General features: G+C 37.1%; 1 protein-coding gene and 1 long non-coding RNA gene across 2 annotated transcripts; one reads left to right on the top strand and one right to left on the bottom strand.

Moving 5' to 3' along the window:
* Window positions 1-3,039: 3,039 nt before the first annotated feature.
* Window positions 3,040-9,097, bottom strand: LOC107795565 (UDP-rhamnose/UDP-galactose transporter 3). The gene is made up of 5 exons (XM_016618229.2): window positions 8,485-9,097; window positions 7,198-7,382; window positions 4,860-5,060; window positions 3,666-3,827; window positions 3,040-3,552 (listed from the first exon to the last, which is right to left on the bottom strand). The coding sequence occupies exons 1-5, from the start codon at window positions 8,612-8,614 to the stop codon at window positions 3,205-3,207; spliced, it is 1,026 nt and encodes a 341-aa protein (XP_016473715.1). The 5' UTR covers window positions 8,615-9,097; the 3' UTR covers window positions 3,040-3,204.
* Window positions 9,098-15,254: 6,157 nt separating this feature from the next.
* Window positions 15,255-19,891, top strand: LOC142174156 (uncharacterized). The gene is made up of 3 exons (XR_012703494.1): window positions 15,255-15,608; window positions 16,767-19,714; window positions 19,805-19,891. It is a non-coding gene; the product is annotated as an uncharacterized LOC142174156 (long non-coding RNA).
* Window positions 19,892-20,092: the final 201 nt, after the last annotated feature.

Raw genomic sequence — 20,092 nt, 5'->3', positions numbered from 1 at the left:
AAAGGAAAAATCTGTAAACGAAAGAAAAAAAAGAAGAGTAGCTATAGGAAACATATGGAGTCAGAATAGAACGGGATTACTGCGCTTTTGTCTCTTTTATTATTGATTGATATAACTTTTTATTAAAAAATTTTAAGCTTTTGAGTGATAAATTTGGGTAGAATTTAATCCTTCACTAACAAAATATCTATGAATTTTGATTAAAAGTTAAAGTATTACATTAATGATGAGCATTTTCAAAAAATAGTAATTGAACATCTGCAAAAGTTGCATAAAATAAAATAAAAGTATTTAGCCTATATTATTATTATTATTATTATTTTAACCAGAACCTGGCACCCAACTTAGCTCGAGGGATGTAGTCTGATGGCGTAGAAATAACACCAGGTAGCCGTTATTTAGGAATTAGTCAGTACATTCTGAGTTTTATTTTTTCGGGACAAAAACATTCTGAATTATTTTGAAATTAAGATTTTTAGTTTAAAATTACAGGACAACATAATTACTGGCTAATCTCTAAATAACATCTCCGAAAATAACTATATGTGCACTTGCCCCTCTGATGGCATGCATGATCTAAAAAGCACTAATTCGATTCAAATGAGCCTTATTAAATAAACTAAAATTAAACGACCATGATATTTCCCAAAAAATAGAATTCTTGATCAACAAACAGAATAATATCACCATTTTTTTAAACTATTAAAACTTGTTGGTGGATCATCATTCTAAGATAAGCACCTAACCTTGGCCCCCCATTTGATATTACTCGCTTAATTAGTAGGGCTAAACATAGGCTTCAACACTTGAGAGCTCCTGAGGATTTTTAACTTTAGGGTTCAAATTTAGAGTATTCATCTGTTTGGTTCTTTGCAAATATTACAAACTACACGATGTAGCGCTACTAAGAAATTTTTAATTTGCTAGTCTTGAGACTCTACTCTTGAGATACCCTATAATTGGCTTACAACAATAATAACCAACTCAGTGTAATCTTATAAGTAGGGTCTGAAGAGGGTAATGTGTCCAAAGACTTTAACTCTATCTTGAGAAGACAGAAATGTTGTCTTTGATAGACCTTCCCCTCAAGAAAAAATGGGGAAAAAAAGCAAGTAGCAATAGGCAATAATGTCAGCAAGATAGCAAGAAAACTTAAGCAATAAGGAAGTACAGGACTAACACTACTACTACTACTACTGGTATGGACAAGGAAAACATACTATCCACTAAGCGCCTACCTTAATTTTCGACCTCCATTCCCTCCGATCAAGGGTTATAATTGGCTTAATCGTCATAATCATTAGCTTTAGAGACTTAAAATACTCCTTAATATGGTTTTCTCTTAATGGTACTAATAATTTTTTGTTATTGAATCATTTCAAATTGATGAATCAAGAACGAGACGGAATGGTACACTTACCTAAAGCCAATGGCGAAGCCAGGAAATTCAATAAGGGTGTTCAAAGTCTGTTTTTAATCTATAACAAGTAATATTGTACCTTATACGTAGTATAAATTTTCGGCGAAGCCCTTCAACCAAATTAGCTTCGCCCCTGCCTAGAGAGGCCTTTAATTCTCCTTTTTGTGAGATTGAATATACAGACTTATTGCTTATATGGGATCGACCGACCAGCAATAATGCTGGATTAAGAGTAACATCATAGACAAAATGCCTATCCGCTTCTTGGTCCGTTACTATCATATATGCCTATCCGCTTCTTGGTCCGTTACTATCATATGCACACTTCATACTAGGGCCTCTTTTTTTAGAAAACCGAAAGATCATCGCGTACGATTTAGAACTTTGGTGAATAATGACCGGGCGACTCAACATAGTTAGTGGCCTAAAGCAAAATTTGAAGAAGAGACCTTAATTTTTTTAAAATCTTTTTTATATATTATTTGAAGTTTATTTTCCTAACCTTTTTAGATACAAGATTATTAATAATTTTTTTTATAATTGAGTTATTCTAATAATTTTTTTAATTGATAATATTTCTAATTCAATACATTTAACTACTCGTGAGACATTATTGATCCTATACAAGATTTTATCAATTTTAAATTGAAATTTTTTTCTCCCCGAATGTAAGTGTTATAGTAATTTTATGCTATAAGAAATATAGGCATTTGACAGAAAATCAAGTCTTGTTTATCTTATTAAGTATGTCGATTAAAATCTTATCTTATACTTGTAATATTTCCTTTAACGTTATATAATTTGAAAATAAGTCTAAACTATCATGTCAGAGTGGTTATTATGTTTTAATCGAGGCCAAGTCAAAAAAAAAAATCAAATTTTTATAATTTCGTGACCTCAATTTTTACCTACTAAATAAAAAATAAAAAATATTTTTATACGCTTCGGATTATTCAAATCTCAATTGTCAATATCAGTAACAAATTAAAAAAAAAATTTCTTTACTGTATTAAAATAGTATATTTTTTAACCTTAAGATAGTCAATTTTTTTATATAAAAAATTAGTTTATAAAATTACCATCGATGAAAAATGGGGCCCCTAAAATTTGGGGGCCTAAAGCGACTGCTCGGGTTGCCTTACCCTTCAGTCGACGTTGAATTGAGCTTACTTTTTCCATGGAAGAATTCGTACCCAATGTCGATAGATAATGGAACTTCTTTTCTTTGGGATAATTGAAGAATCTCTGAGGATTATCGACGCATGGTCCGATACCCGGTAGATTTGTTAGAAGCAGTTCATGACCTGAGCTTAATCCACAAATCTGACATTACATTTTTACTACCAAACCAAAGCCGTGAGTCACTTGTAATCAACTTCCACAGAGAAACTTCCATGAACTAATTTATTACAGTATACAGTAATTTTTTTCTGTGTTTTTTTTAATCATCTAAGATCCATGTCAAGATCTCACTCGGTGTGTATCAAGCCTTCTCTGCTTGCCTATTACTGACTTATTATAAATTACTATGCACTGGTTATCGTGGGTCGTGACTTAAAATTAAATCAAACGAATTATGTAAAATAACAGTAGCGTAAATGGTATGAACCCTAGCGGACTTGGATAAAGAACAAAATATTCAGTAACTATTCAAAACAATCCAAGGTCACCAAATTGGGACCAAATGTAGGAGGTCCAATGAATAATGCAACAAATAGTATAAACTACATGCAAATTGATCCAAAAAGCTATATTACGTGATGGCTAACAATAGAGACCTCAATTTAGGCCTTGGACTGACCGACTTCAACGTCTGTCTTCTCCATTTCCTCCTTCAATAATCTCAGCTCCTCTTCTGTCAAGCTGTTTTTGGCAGCATGGGGACTCTTGGTGTTGGATTTTTCAACCTCCACAGCCCAACTATAGATCACCATGCCGGCAACAGCAACAAGCATACCCAAAATGTTCTTAAGAGTCAATGCAGAATCAAAGAGCAGCCAGCCCAAAGTCAGCACACACACTGTCTTCATGTGGCCTAGAACCTGGAAGGAAACTGCAGAGAATCGCCCGATGCAGAGATACTGACTCACATTGCAGAAAACAGCTAACGAACACGACAGGAGTATAAAGAACTGCAGAAAGTGCCACACATCAATGATCAAAGCACATAAAGCTAAGTAGGCAGAAAAAGGACCAATCAAATATGCATCATAATCTGGGAATGAAAAGATTGGTTGATACTTACAATTGCACCAGAGGTATACTTGTAGTCTAGTAATAGATTTCCACTAAGATAGTAGTCGCAAAAAGGACCAAGCACAAGGAGGGAGCAAGCTTGTATCGGAGCTGTTTTACTCAATAATTCGAAGGATCCAATTGAGTACTTTTTCTGCAAAGAGCCTATTGACTGCACCAGAAAACCATTGTTTGATCACACAAATGCAACAAGTTTAAGAGATGGGGGTTAAAGAATTAAGCAACAAGCTAATTTGGTTGAAAAAAGTGAGAGCTTGATAATAAAATATACTCCCTCCGTTCCAGTTTATGTGAACCTATTTCCTTTTTGGTCTTTTCCAAAAAGAATGACTCCTTTCTAAATTTGGAAACAATTTAACTTACAATTCTACCCCTAATGAGAAGCTTTTATAACCACACAAATTCCAAAAGTCTTCATTTTTTCTTAAACTTCGTGCCCAGTCAAACAGGTTCACACAAATTGAAACGGAGGGAGGGAGTATATATATTGGGCCAGCAGGAAATTCTTTCTTTATTGCATTGAAGATACAGGATATCTCTGGTAACTGTTTCTAAACTCTGCAATTGCAAGAAGCACGCTTTTGCTCTAGATACAACTGAACAGGGACCAAAGCAGTGAGCAAATAAAAAAGTCGACTTTATGTTTTCCTTTCTCCCCTTTTTACCCCTCAATTAAAACCAATACATGACAATTTTGAGACTTCTTTCCTTTAGCTTTATAGAACAAGAAGGGATCCTTGTCACGCATAAAGGGGTCTGATAGAGTAATTACTTCTTCCCTGCGCTATAACAAGAAGCAAAAACAAAAGCCAACTTTCATCACTTCTATAGAGAGTAAAGGAAAGAAAGGAAAAAGGGAAAAAAATTTAGGCTTCTGCCCTTTAGCTTTCTCATAGAAAGAGGGCATCTTTTTTAAGGATAGAAAAGTTGGATAGCACTATCACAGCCTCCCTAATAAATTAATTTGTCCCTCAGAAAGAAAAACTAAGTAAGTTTGTAATGACAAATTAAACCCACATAAATAGATGGAATCAAATCACAAAAGAAACCTCAACATACTTTATCGTTAAACTTTTGATGCTAGCGATCTTAAATCAGATCCACACCAAATATTTCTCTTTTGGGGAATCTTTTTAATTATTCAGTCTTTTCCAGTAAAGCTATGAAGCCAGACTATACTCACAATCTGCTGCAATGATGTCGACAGAACTGCAACACAAGCGCAAATAAAACCTTTGGCATTAACCTTGACATCAGTTACTGTGCAGACACCCACACCGATAACAACAACCACAACCGACATTTTAACCTCCTTCGAGTAACGCTTACTATGAAGGATCCATTCCATCACACAAACCACTGGAATCATGCTCAACTTTGAGATCTACATCAATAAAATGGAAAAATTTAGGCCTATAAAATGAAATTTCACCAAGGAACAAAAATAAAACAAGTGCTAACTGCTAGTATACTATAATACATATTAACCTACAACTTATTGGAGTTCAGTAAAACAAAAGCAACTGGTTCAGCTCAAATAACGACTACCGATCCACTTCTTCTCTGCTTGCTAGCAGTTTTGAACTAACTCTTCTCTAAAAAGCAATAACCAATGAAAAGATCAACATGAGACAAACATGAAGGAACACATCAGCAAACAGCTCATTAGACACTGAACCTGAATATGACAGTGTGATGAGTGAGGGGCAGAACAATACCAATGCAGAAGATAGAGTATTTCTTAGTGCAGAGTCAGCTTCCAAAAAGATTTTAAGATGCTCTGCTTTTTGGTGTAAAGAGATACACAAGGAACGCATAGAGGAGCTCATGAATCTATTGTCCCCGCTTGAGTGTTTAGAAGACATTTAAGCACTTCGGTGGTGCTAGTGTGCACAAAATTAATTAACTTATCAGTAGATATATGAGAGTTACGACCATAAAGAAAGATCTAATATGTAAATGATCCATCAGGCCAAAAAGAATAAATGCTTCAAATCCTTGTTAATCATTTTTGAAAAAAAAGAAGCTCTTCTGCATCCAGACAATTCGGTCAGTAAAACTACTCTGAATGCTAAAAACTCAATAACCATTAAAGTCTGCCAATGATAACTTTTTAAACCTAAATGAATTTTCAGCAGAAAAGGGAACTGACATCAATATTTTTGACCAACTAATCTTCAAATTTACTTCTGCAATAGGAGTGTGAGCCTAAAGTCACTGTCCTAGTGGATGCAAACCTACTAGAAGTTTATGCACATACAAGAACTTCATTGGACCACCTGCATTTGGGAAAAGGCACACTTTATTGGCACTCCATCCCCAAAAAATAACAGAAAAAAGAACTTCATTGAACCACTTTTTCTTCATCAAATACATGCTAAAAGGTTTAGATGGACTTGCTTTGCTAAGAACTATAATCAATTGTAATGATTACCAAGGAGATATCCTTATAAAAAAATAAGTACTAAAGGAGAACTATGAGACTAAATTGAATTCCTGAGCAAAAACAACACTGCAGCTAATTATATGTATGAATCCCTAGGAATGAGGGAAAGCAGCCTTTCTTTCTATTATTGGTTTTCATTCTACTAACTGATTTGCAATCAAGGAGAAGTAGGGAACATAAATTTCCCTTTCCTGCAACTTTCCTCTTAAACCAATGTCCAATCAAATAAAGAAAATTACTAACCCTAGTTTATATTCCATTCTCATTTTTCCTATTTTCTTTCCCTCCTCTTCCTTTCAAAGCAAAACTAAGTTATCATTTCAGATGATGAAGATACTGATAGATATTAGTTAACTCCACGTCAACAGATCATGAACTATATCACCAACTACGGTCCCAAACACATTTATTTATTTAATTAGTTAGCAAACTAATTTATGAAAAAATAAAAAAACGAAATCCTTTTTTCGAAAAGGAAAAGGTTTGGGATCATCTTGTAAAAGCTGTTCCAAGTACACCCTTCATAGCTAGCTAGTAACGCATACATACTTGGACCATAGTAACTTGAAGCTAAAATTTCAGCAAGTACCAAGTTTTATCTGTTATTTGTAACTTCAATGCACCTAAAACAAATATCAAACAATTTCTTCTCCGGGTCTTTTGAAAACAGCCTCCCTACTCTCCGGGGTAGGGGTAAGATCTGTGTACACTCTACCCTCCCCAAACCCACTTGTGGGAACTCACTGGGTTATTGTTGTTGTTGTTGTTGTTCTGCTGATAGGTAAAACTGATATGTAACGATTTTAAGGGTCTAAATTCAAAATGTGGAGCAAAGGGATGCAAGAAACAGATGAAAAGTTCTAGTGAAAATTGTTTTAGTAATCATATTCTTTTCCGACCAAAGGAGACTGAAAGCTGATAGCATTATAAAGTTGTTAACAAATCTTATTCACCAACATAACGGGAATCCAAGACTTGTCTTTTCTATATGAAGAAAATTCAAGACATAACAAGAAACGTTAAGGACAAAACACAAAAGCGAGTAGAGTATACAACAAAAGAGACAATATCATACTTGGTAAAATCCAACTGAATTGAGCATCAGACTTAAGTTCATCCCTGTGATAGACATGTTTGCGACAATTGAGAACCAGATAAGTTCCCACAAAGGTACATGCTTTGATGAGGAAAACCCTGTGGCATTTGACACCATCCCAACAAGCGCCGTCACAGCAAAGTGGAACCCAGTCAACGTTGTAGCTGGAGGAAACAAACCATGAAATTAAAAATGACAGGACGAACATTTGGAATTGAACGTATACATTATATGATCAAATGGATAGTAACATGTACTTCCTATGTCCTTCAACTAAAAGATTTCAGCTGGATGCATGCTTCTACAAAGCAAAAATAACATAAATATATATATCTTCTCCCCAGATAGGCATAAAGCCTACCACCTTGCCCTTTTAATAACAACTGATGACAAGCCTGATGTAATAAGGCACATAAAGCCTGATGCTAAAGGTTTTCCATACCACAAGAAAAGACTTCTTTTTTATAACCAAATATCCCTATAGACCAGTGGCACACAATACAAAACTCGATAGATATATGGGGCCACCCCTCTACGCTTCTCCACTTAACCACCATAACAAAAGATGTTATATCTTACCAGATAAGTTCTAAAAGCAATATTTTCAGGAAGTGCCGTCTAAGGCCAGATAAGCAATTGCAGAAATAGTACCAATCCGGCCTCCATTTCTTTTTTTGATAACCGAGATAATACAACCCATTTTCCTTCTTGTTCGATTTTTCGTGCCTAGTTAATAAAAGAGTTTATCTGAATTCATCTCAACCTATAGGTACTAGTAATAATTATACTGTTGATACCTCAGTTTTTGAATATCACCCCCGTATCAAACATTTTTTCTATTAAGTAAAAAATTTGAGGTTTAAATTTTCATATGCTTCTAGTTGAGAATTGAATATATGCTCCATTGAGCTTGATATGAGCTGTAAATAGGATACTTGTCTATTTATTTTTCTTCTTGGTTCATAATTGAACATATTATGAATACAAATTTAAGATTCGGATCAGATTGTCTATTTATGAACCGAAAACCGAATAACTTGAGCTGAATTAATCCAAAACCGACCGAATCAACCGGATGCAGACATTTACATTTTGTATTTATTGATACGTCTAAGATAAATAAATGCATTCGTGCACCCGCTACCTTCAAATCGTGGATCCACCTCTACGAGCTAAGGTAGTATGGGAGAAAAGAGTGCATATTTTGTGCAATCAATCAAAAAAATAAGAAATGAAAAATTCAGAACGAGATCTGAGGAATATTACCGAAGGTGAAAGAATAACCGTTGGCGGACATAAGTTGCTTGTTGGCCATAATAATTCCCACCGAACTAACAACGTTCATCGCCCATGCCCCCACGTCTGATACCGGAGAAACCTTCTTCTCGCTCTCCATATTGCTAAGACAATTAAACTAAATTCAGTTGTATATGCTCAAGTAAAATTGAGCAAAGATCTAGCCAGCCACCCACCCACCCAACTCGTTACAGAGAGGGGCAGGAATTTAGGACAAAACAAAGTAGACAGCAGAGATCAATGGATCTCAAATTGTGAGAAATGCCGATCCAGAAAATGTGAGGAAACTGATGAATGGGATTGCTACCTATATTAGTAGTATATCTCTCTTGTGTCAGTAAAAGTTACTCACTTTGCTTTGTCCTGTAGAGAGAGAGAAGGGCATGTGGGATGTGTTTCTTTGCGTGTGAGAGGACAGAAGTAAGAGGGAATTAAGTGAAGATCTGAATTTTGGAATTGGAGGAGAGAGAGAAGAGCGTGTGCGTGTGTGTGTGTTCTCTGCCTCCCTCGAGGTTCTAAAATTTTGACGCTTAATACTCGCTGCTTTCCTTCTACTCCTCACCCTCGTAAAATATTTCAACCTTAACCTTGTATTCTACATCTACTATTCTACTTTCTCCCACCGTCATTTTCGATGCTACATCACTACAAGTCGAGATCTTGCCGCTTTTCCAAACTCTTTCCTCTCTTTTTTTTTTTTTAAATTTTTTTATTTATTTATTTATTGTGTATATATACATTTTGTATTGTATACGGTCAAAATCATATGCCTCCGATTTATAGGCTCGAGGTTCCGTCCTAGGCCTGAGTCCGGGCAAGGTTGAGTTCGAAACCGATGGACCAGACTCGAGCTCGAAGGCAGAGTGCAATGCCCGGAGATAGGAGTTCGAGGAATACCGAGGCCAAATGTGCTCGACCCCGAAATAGTACCGTTATGGGTTTGTAACAGAATGAGCTAGATTCCTGCTACGTCCCCAAGATCATAGCTCAAATCCCGGAATAAGATCATACGATTCTGTACTAAGCGGTTAGACAGCTGTACCAAGAATATTTCTTACTGTAAATAGAAATATACCTTATTTAGGGATTCCCTTATTATATAAAGGGGACCCCAATCATTTGTAACATCATCTAATCATTGAGCAAAGAATATACTCTCTACTTTTTCGCCTACTGTTCATCACAATTGTCCTTAGCTCTATTGTTCTTACTTTATTTTCTTACTTAATTGTTCTTACTATTCTAAGCCCACCTCGAGATCACTAAGCTTGAGGTCACTATTGCTGAGTAAAATTGGTTTGATTCACTTGTCTCTTTCATTTCTACTTCATATTTCTTGATTATTAATTGGTATTGAACTAAATCACATATCTTTAAAACCACAAATCAAATTTAATTGTTGCTCGTATTTTCGAGGTAAACAGTTTGGCGCCCACCTTGGGACTAAATATAATAGTGATTATTTATTTACTGATTCTCATTACACACGTTGTTTTTACACTTTTTCTTATCAAGATTTTTTGATTCTTAGGCTGAAACATGTCTAGCACACAAAACGCACATGTTCATGACAACGAAGGTCTTGGAGAAAACAGTAGTATATGGGTCGGTGTACCACCAATAAACCTTGAGGAAGTGCCAAATATGGAGCAGTTGATATCAGTTCACACAATGCTCTAAACGCGAATTCAGGCGCAGACCCCGTAGGGAATGAACGTAGGAAAGCCCGATCTGGTGGCTAAGGAGCACGAGGAACGGGAGATGGAGGAATCAGCCTCCAAGTGATATTTGAAATGCTACAAGCTTAGAAAATCGCCATTGCTCAACTTCAAAGTCAGAATAAGACTCCGAGCGTTGGTGAACATGAAAATACTCGACATGCTGAACCAGAACCGGAGAGATCGAACGGAAATAACTTGGGGGCTGATCCCACCATTATGAGGATGCTCGAAGAGCTTACTAAGAGGATCGAGTCCAGAGAAAAGAAATTTAAAGACAATGACAAAAAGGTGGAGATTTACAACTCCCGTGTTGATCAGATACCGGGGCACCTCCGCTCTTGAAAGGTTTAGATGCCAAAAAGTTCATACAAAAACTATTCCCCCCGAGTGCGGCTCTGATGGCCATTCCCAAGAAGTTTCACATGCCCGATATACCCAAATATAACGGGACAACCGACCCTAACGAGCATATTACTTCATACACTTGTGAGATCAAAGGAAATGACTTGAATGACAATGAAATCGAGTCAATATTTTTGAAAAAGTTTGGGGAAACACTATCAAAAGGAGCTATGATCTAGTATCACAACTTAGCTGCTGACTCTATTGATTCATTTGCTATATTAGCAGACGCCTTCGTGAAAGCACACACCGGGGCCATAAAGGTGGCCACGAAAAAATCGGACGTCTTCAAGATAAAACAGAGGAACAACAAGACGTTAAGGGAATTCGTATCTAGGTTCCAGATAGAGCGAATGGAATTACCACCGGTCTCGGATGACTGGGCAGTACAAGCTTTCACGTAGGGTTTGAATGAAAAGAGCTCGATTGCATCTCGACAACTAAAGCAGAACTTGATCGAATATCCAGCTGTGACATGGTCGGATGTGCACAATCGTTACCAGTCAAAAATCAGGGTCTAGCACGATTAGTTGGGAGCCCCCTCGGGTTCGGTTCACCCTAACAGACTCGCAGCCAAGCCCCCGAGGGACATAGACCGAGAATCGAGATTCAACAAAGAATGGTATCAGCCGTATGTTTATCGAAGGAACAACGGTTCAGGTCGGAACACTCATCGGAACGATCAGAAGAACAATCGAGGCCAAAGTTCTCGGGGACTCATAAGTAAGAGCAGGTTCGATAAATATACTGGCCCCGCCGAGGCTCCTCGATTATCATAGTACAACTTTAGCATAGTTGCGTCAGGGATTGTCTCAACTATTGGGAGAATCAAAGACACCAAATGGCCCAAGCCTATACAGACTGATCCTTCTCAAAGAAACCCAAACTTTGATGTGTAAGTATCATGGCACACATGGTCATCGAACAGAAGACTGCAGACAGCTAAGGAAGAAGTGGCTCATTTGTTCAACGAGGGCCACGTTCGAGAATTCTTAAGTGATCTGGATAAGAATCACTTCAGGGAGAGAGATGCAAGGAAAAATGAAGAGAAAGAACCACAACATATAATCCACATGATCATTGGCGGAGTCGATGTCCCTCAACGACATGTATTCAAACGCACCAAAGTATCAATCACCAGAGAAAAATGTACTCGGAGCTATGTGCCCGAGGACGTCTTATCATTCTGTGACGAGGAAGCAGAAGGCATATCTTAACCTCAGAACGACGCACTAGTAATCTTTATCCTTTTAAATAAAATTCAAGTTAAACGTGTTTTGGTGGATCTAGGTAGCTCTGCAAACATAATCAGATCGAGGGTCATGGATCAACTCGGCCTGCAAGATCAGATTGTACATGTGTCCCGGGTCCTAAATGGCTTCAACATGGAAAACGAAACAACAAAGGGAGAGATTATCCTGCTAGTGAACGTAGCCGGGACCATATAAGATACAAAGTTCCATGTCATCGTGGATTACATGAGGTGCAACGCACTCCTCGGGAGACCATGGATACATAACATGAGGGCAGTGCCTTCAACTCTTCACCAAATGATGAAATTCCCAACAGAAGAAGGAGTGAAAACAGTCTACGGAGAGCAACATGTTGCAAAAGAAATGTTTGCAATCGAGGAAGTGGTGCCGATACCAGAGCCTTTGACCTTGGGGAAATCGAGCACCGAAGGTAAGCAGGCGGCCAAATAGCAATCACCACCTCCAGCCTCGATGGAGTCAAAACAACAGGTAATCGAAGACGAAGATGAGGATTTCCTTACTCCTCGAACCTTCATCGTACCCAAATAATTCGATGCAACCAAATCAAATATCGAGGAGCTGGAGTAGGTCATTTTGATCGAATACATGATCGAAAAAGGTATACCTAGGAACGGGATTAACCTCCGAACTCAGAAAAAAACTCATTCAATTTCTTATTGATAATATGGATTGTTGTGCTTGGTCCCATTTAGATATGATAGGGATTCCACCAGAAATCACCACACATCGGCTAAACACCGATCCCAGGTTCAAACCGGTGAAACAAAAAAGGAGGCCTCAGTCCGAGGTAAAGCATGCTTTCATAAAAGATGAGATAACCAAACATTTTAAAATAGGATCTATCCGGGAGGTAAAGTACCACGAGTGGTTAGCCAATGTAGTTGTAGTTCCTAAAAAAGGAAACAAACGTAGAATGCGCGTAGATTATAAGGACTTGAATAAAGCATGCCCAAAATATTCTTTCCCCTTGCCAAGCATCGATTGTATGATCGATGCCACGGCTAGCCACGAGACCCTAACTTTTCTCGATGCCTACTCTGGGTACAATCAGATTCAGATGAACCCTAAGGACCAGGAAAAGACTTTGTTTATTACTAAATTTGGAACTTACCATTACAATGTAATGCCCTTCGGGCAAAAAATGCAGGAGCTACATACCAACGCCTAGTTAACAAAATGTTCGAAGAACTAATAGGCAAAACAATGGAAGCTTATATTGATGATATGTTGGTTAAGTCCGCCCGCAGAGGACCATTTAGTTCATTTGCAGGAAACATTCAAAATTTTGAGGCAATATAACATGAAGCTTAACCTAGAAAAATGTGCCTTCGGAGTTGGCTCGGGTAAGTTCCTCGGCTTCATGGTGTCAAATCGGGGTATCGAAATCAACCCCCATAAGATCAAGGCTATCGAGGATATCACGATCATGAAAAGTGTGAAGGTCGTGCAAAGGCTAACATGGTGAAAAACTGCTTTGGGTCGATTCATTTCGAGGTCGTCGGACCGGAGTCACCGGTTCTTTTCTTTTCTCAAAAAGAAAAAGGATTTCGCATGGACCCCCGAATGTCAGTGAGCCTTAGAGGAATTGAAACAATACTTATCGAGCCCACCTTTGCTTCACACCCCGAAGGTAGATGAAAAGCTTTACCTATACTTGGCAGTGTCCGAGATAGCGATAAGTGGTGTAATAGTTTGAGAAGAGCAAGGTACACAATTTTCTGTTTATTACGTAAGTCGGACTCTAGGAAATGCTAAAACTAGGTACCTTCACCTAGAAAAATTAGCACTTGCATTGACAAGCACATCTCGAAAGTTAAAACCATATTTTTAGTGTCATCCTATATGTGTATTAACCACTTACCCCCTTCGAAATGTTTTGCATAAGACCGATTTATCGGGCCGATTGGCCAAATGGGCCATGGAACTTAATGGGTACGATATCGAATATCAACTCCGAATGGCCATCAAGTCTCAAATCCTAGCAGACTTCATGGCCAATTTTTTGCCGACCCTCGTACCCGAAGTGGAGAAAGAACTCCTGCTGAGTTCAGGTACATCATCGGGGGTATAGACCCTTTTTACGGACGGTGCCTCGAATGTAAAAGGGTCCGAGCTTGGCATTGTCTTAAAACCATCCATTGGTCATACCATTAGGCAATCTATCAAAACTCCTAGATTAACTAACAATGAGGTCGAGTACGAGGCGATGATTGTACGTCTCGAGCTATCTAAAAGCTTGGGAGCAGAAGTCATCGAGGCCAAATGCGATTCTCTATTGGTGGTAAACTAAGTAAACAAAAGTTTTGAGGTTCGAGCGAATAGAATGCAACGGTACTTGGACAAGCTACAGGTAACTTTGCACCGCTTCAATGAGTAGACTATGGATCATGTGCCTTGATAACAAAATAGCAAGGACGATGCACTTGCTAATCTGGGATCCTCAGTCGAAAAATATGACATCGTCCCAGGGACTGTCGTCCAATTATCGAGGTCTGTGGTTGAAGAGGGTTATGCCGAGATAAATTCAATGAGTTTGACCTGGGAATGGAGGAATAAGTACATTGACTATTTGAAGAGTGGAAAACTTCTATCGAACCACAAAGAATCGAGGGCCCTACAAGCCAAGGCTGCTAGGTTCGCATTAGACGAAGATGGAACATTGTATCGAAGAACATTCGATGGACCATTGGCGGTATGCTTGGGGCCAGGGGACACCGATTATGTTCTACGAGAAATCCACGAAGGTACTTGTTACATCCCGTGAATTTAACAATATTGATACTGTTAGATACATTTTGCTATGGTATTTTGAGTGAAACATTTTTTGTAAAAAAAAATTATTTAAAAAAATATGATTTTATATAGTTATTAATATTACCACTTTCGAATATGCTTTAAATGATATACATAGATAATATGAGAAATGTTATAAGATTTTCTTTATTGTAAAGATAAAAATTATTTTTGCACACGAAAAGAAGGTTATCTTTTTACCATTTTAAGAATTAAGCGTACGGAAATTTTTACTCTTTATATGAGATTAGGAAAATTAGAAGTGGAGAAAATATATGTATTTTTACATGAACGTTTTAAGGAAATAATAGTGTATTTATTTATTTTATATAATACCACATGATCATGATAGTAAGTTATATAAAGTGTATTAAAAATAAATAGTATTTTAAGTAATTTGAGATAATTCTTAATTATGCGAGGTAAATCGGTAATTATCTAAAATGGTTGGGATAATACACCACGTGGCAGCCCCCCTTTATTCAAGTGGTGACTATTAATATAGTCAATCTAGGTGGCAACCCAAGTTCAAGACACATTCCATTAGCAATTTTATAGGTTTGTGATTAGGTGAGAATATTTTATGGTAAAGAAAATGATCACCGATTTAGTTTGTAAACATTGTTAGATGGAAATTATTCCGCTATTCTGTTTGAAAGAGAAGCATGGACAAAGGCGTTTTTTTAACATGACAAAATATTTTTGACAGTGGATTTATGCGTTGAATATATGATAAGCAGAACAACATTTATGGCGTAGTTGGATTCGATGGCCTATGGAGAATAGGGATCATGTTGACTGCACTCTCATTGTTTGCTGTATTGCTCTGTTACATTAGGTTGTTACTTAACACTACAATTTGAAAGGAAGCACCAGCCACGGACTTTAAACAGCCAAATATGTCGTATGCCTTCAAAGTCCTTATATTCCTTTTAGTACTGATGCTTAAATAGAACGGTTTATATTCCTTTTAGTACTAATGCTTAAATAGAACGGTGCAATCTTTCTCAAGAATATAATACGGATTTTTTCTATTCCAGGTATGTTAAGGCTAACCCTTCTTTCTTTTGGCATGATCCAAGTGACAATACGTAAATGTAATGATATTCCATAAGTGATTCTACTCTTAGCAATTAAGAATGTCCATGTTATTCATTCCCGTAAAGTAATATTCAAGCATGTCTAAGTACGTATCTAGTTCCCTATTGAGGTATATGATAAAGATATTAATGTTCATAATATAAGTGACATATGCACCTGCAATCACACCTAATTTGTTCTAACAGAAGATGTTAAAATACAAGAAAGTGTTTGTCAACTGCTATACTATGTCCACAAGAAGAATAGTCTTCAGCTATTATTGTGTATCTGTTGGTTTCCAAAGAAAAGTTCCAGCTAGTAATAAGTTCTTGCAAGACTATTTTGCCTCTCAGTGACTTTCATAAGCAATTGACTTCAGGAAAGAAGATATATCTCCCGAGCTAATTATCTATAAAAAGAAAAGGGTGAAGCTTACAATGTATGAAGATGATCTTGAATTTTCTAATATTAAAAAAAAATACTTTTAACTTAAGCTCCGACAATTAGCCAAAAAGTATTAAATTGAAATATTATGGAAAAGGAGAACTTGCTTTTTGAACTTAGCGTTTGATTTTCATTCTAATGGGTGGTGGACATTGACAGCATGTTTGTGGCTGAGGTATTTGATAAAGATGTTAATGTTTATAATGTAGTGATACATGCATCTTTATACATTTACCACCGTGCTACGGCCGGTCGGCAGTTACCACTGATCAGCTGGGCAGTCATGCATCATACGATATCGATAATAGAGATAGTCTCAATGAGAAGCAGTATATATATATATATATATATATATATATATATATATATGTAATTATGATACGTATGCATATATGGTGGCACTTCAGAGATTCAGGTTGACTCTTATATGTCTTTAATTAATGTTGACTTATTGTTATGTTTTAGTTCCGGCTTACATACTGAGTACATTATTCGTACTGACGTCTTTTTCTTGGGGACGCTGCATTCATGCATGCAGGTATAGAAAATCAGTTTGACGAGCCCTCATAGTTGACGAGATTGGCTTCAACGAAGGATCGGTAAGACTCCACCTTGTTCGGAGTGCAGCCGAGTCTATGAGTCATCGCGTCAGAATTTTGCTATAGACTTATGGGTAAGCCGATACCTTGTCCCATTCGATGTCAAATAATCTTCGAGGCTTTGTAGACAGAGGTTCATTTTGTATAGTCTGTCAGAGGCCTTGACGGCTTATATTCATGTATTAAGAAAAAATGTTCAGTGATTCAGTATTTTCCACTTACAGTTGTACATTATGAGTTATGGCCATGTGGGCCCATAATAGTTACAAAAGGAATAAGTTCAGCTAACTTGACCTATGTATGTTCTAGTTTTGGTCGAATGATCATGAGTTATAGAGTGGTTCGCTGGGGCCAGTGCGGCACTGGTTGCCAGCCACGCCTCCCAAGGTTGGGGCATGATAGTACTTGTGGAAACCATTCCGGTGCCGAATCTTTGGTCCGTAAAATTTTTCAGAGCAGGTTACTAGTAGGATAGCATGGAAAAAGATATCAAGGAATTTGTCAAAAAATGTGATAAATGTCAACGATTTGCACCGATGATCCATCAGCCCGGAGAACAACTTCATTCGGTCTTATCCCTGTGGCCTTTCATAAAATGGGGAATGGATATAGTCGGCCCTTTACCAACAGCCCCAGGTATAGCTAAATTTATTTTATTTATGACTGATTACTTTTCTAAGTGGGTGGAAGCATAGTAGGGGTGGGCATAAAATCCGAAAAACCGAATTCCGAACCGAACCAAATTAATTTGGTATTTCGGTTTCGGTTTTTTCGGTATTTCGGTCTAATTCGGTACTTGAATTTCGGTATTTCGGTTCGGTTTTCGGTTTTATAATTGAACTATTTCGGTAAACCGAAATACCGAAATTTGGTAATATATCACACAGCCCAAACCCCAAAGCCCCAAACCCAATTACCTATTTTATAAGCCCACCCCTAGCCACAGCCCACACGCCCAAACCCAGGCCCAGCTGCGCCCCAAACCCAATTACCTATTTTCGGTATTAGACTTAGACGATTACCCAACAGTCCAACACTCAGAGTCTCAGACTCAGTTAATACACTAGGGGTCTAGGGCTGGGAGTCGGAGATATCATCGAGAATTCGAGTTCGAGATAGGGTATTAGGGTTTGCTTACTGCTTTAGCCTTCGGTGCTTAGGAGATATCATCGAGAACGAGAAGAAGAAGACGAGAATCGACTGCGACTCTAGGATATCAGTCTGCGAGTCGAGTTACGACCAGTCGACATTCGAGCTCGAGTCTCATCTCATCTTCACCGGTTAACTTCACTACTTTTGTAAGTTTTGTAAGTCTCATCTCATTCTCATGATCTCATCCCAGTACTCGACTACTCTCTGAGGTTTTTGTTGAGATTTAATTTCTGATTTTCTGCATCAAACTATTTTAGGGTTATAGGCGGCGATTTCTAGCTCGATTCGATTCCGGGCAAACGAAGTGTCGAAGACGCTGCTGTCCTGTTCCAGTCTTCCGAGCTCGATTCAATTTCAATTTCAAAGGTATGTTTCGCTTTCTTTTGGTTGTATTGCTGATTGAATGAACTGATGTTCCGAGCTTTTCCCTTTAGTAGGAAAATATCATCTGTATCACGTTCATACTCTTTCCTTTGATTGTATTACCTTGTTTAGGTCTGATATTTTGAACTTTACCATATCATATGAGCAACTAACAATAGCAGACTGCTCTCTTTGAAAATCATGAAATACAGTATCTTCTAGTATGTTGGCTTCTAGAATTTCAAGAAAAGATTTAGTCACTCTCTTATTCTTTAACCCAGGATCATTTGTTGAACAATAGAGTCATTGAAACCTTCAACTTTTTTTGACTTTGGGCTATGAACTACTTGAACTACTGGGAATTTATGTTTGTATTTGTTTAATTTTGTAAGGTAGCAAGGTACTTAATTTGTTGATTGTTATTGATATCAAGGTAGTTATTAGTTAATTTGTTGATTGTTAATTTATGTTTATATTTATTTAATTTTGTATAGATGGAAGATACAAGTAAAGTAAGTGATGTTGGTTCTAGTGAAAGTTTACCTATTACGGTAGATAGTAACACCAACATCATTGATAGTGAAGATTCCAAGAAAAGGAAAGCAATGCAACCTAGGTCTGACGTTTGGAACCATTTTGATAAATTTGTGGTTAATGAGGTTGGGAAAGCACGGTGTCGATATTGTAAACAAGCTTATGCTGCTAATTCATCTAAGAATGGAACAACAGGATTGAAGAATCATTTACTTAGATTCAAAGAATACCCACTTAAAATTGCAGAAGATAATAGTCAAACAAAGATAAATTTTCAATCTTGCCAAAATAATGAAGGATCAATTTGGAAATTTGATCAAAAAGTGGTTAGGAGGGCCTTAATTGAGATGATAGTTACTGATGAACTACCATTTAGCTTTGTAGAAAATGAAGGCTTTAAAAAGTTTATGAGAAAAACTCAACCACTATTTCGTATTCCTTCTCGTAGAACAATAACGAGGAATTGTTATGAAGTTTACGGTGAATTGAGGCAAAATCTAAAAAGTTCTTTTAGAGAAGCACAACCAAAAATTTGCCTAACAATAGACACTTGGACTTCATTACAAAGAATAAATTATATGTGTTTGACAACCCACTTCATTGATAGGGATTGGAAGTTGCATAAAAGAATACTTAATTTTTGCCCTATCACTAGTCATAAGGGTGAAAAGATGGCTAAAGCTATTAGGGACTGGTGGCCGTATTCTTGATTCATTTAGGAGTTCATTGACTACTAAATGTGTGCAAGCTCTTATTTGTGTTCAAGATTGGATTAGAGAAGAGAATAATCCTATTAGTGTTGAAGAAGACTTGAAGTATCTTGAGGAACTCGAGCTTGGTAAGCTTTAATATTTTGTGTGTATTTTAATTCAAAATAATATATCATGCTTTTTCATTTGTATGACATATTTGGTCGTATTATCTTTAGATATGGAAAATAATGGAAGCACTACTAGCATTGTTTGATGTATAGTTGCAACTTGCATCTTGAGTGGTAAGTTTAATACTCTATTTGTTTGGTGATAATGTGTTTAAGTTTGGACTGTGTTTTTATTGCACTGTGAGTGTTAAGTGTTAACTATTAAGTTGATTGCCAGATCTGGCGTGCAAGTTTGCATCTGCAGTTGCCAGATTGTGAAGTTGTTGTCTGCAGAATAATATGTTATTCTTGTTTCAGGCTTTCAGCCATGAGCCATGTGCAGTTGTGCACATTGTG

The sequence above is a fragment of the Nicotiana tabacum genome, chromosome 20 (assembly GCF_000715075.1).
Source record: "Nicotiana tabacum cultivar K326 chromosome 20, ASM71507v2, whole genome shotgun sequence".
NCBI classification, from domain to species: Eukaryota; Viridiplantae; Streptophyta; class Magnoliopsida; order Solanales; family Solanaceae; genus Nicotiana; species Nicotiana tabacum.
This window is presented reverse-complemented; position numbering and strand designations above follow the sequence as displayed.

Bases quoted from the DNA above. Each gene is read 5' to 3' on its own strand.
- LOC107795565 (XM_016618229.2), bottom strand. From the start codon at position 8,614: ATGGAGAGCGAGAAGAAGGTTTCTCCGGTATCAGACGTGGGGGCATGG. The intron at 5,061-7,197 runs GTATGATATTGT...TTATTGATGTAG, and splicing joins ATTCAGTTGGATTTTACCAA to ATCTCAAAGTTGAGCATGAT. The intron at 3,553-3,665 runs GTAAGTATCAAC...CACTTTCTGCAG, and splicing joins AGTATACCTCTGGTGCAATT to TTCTTTATACTCCTGTCGTG.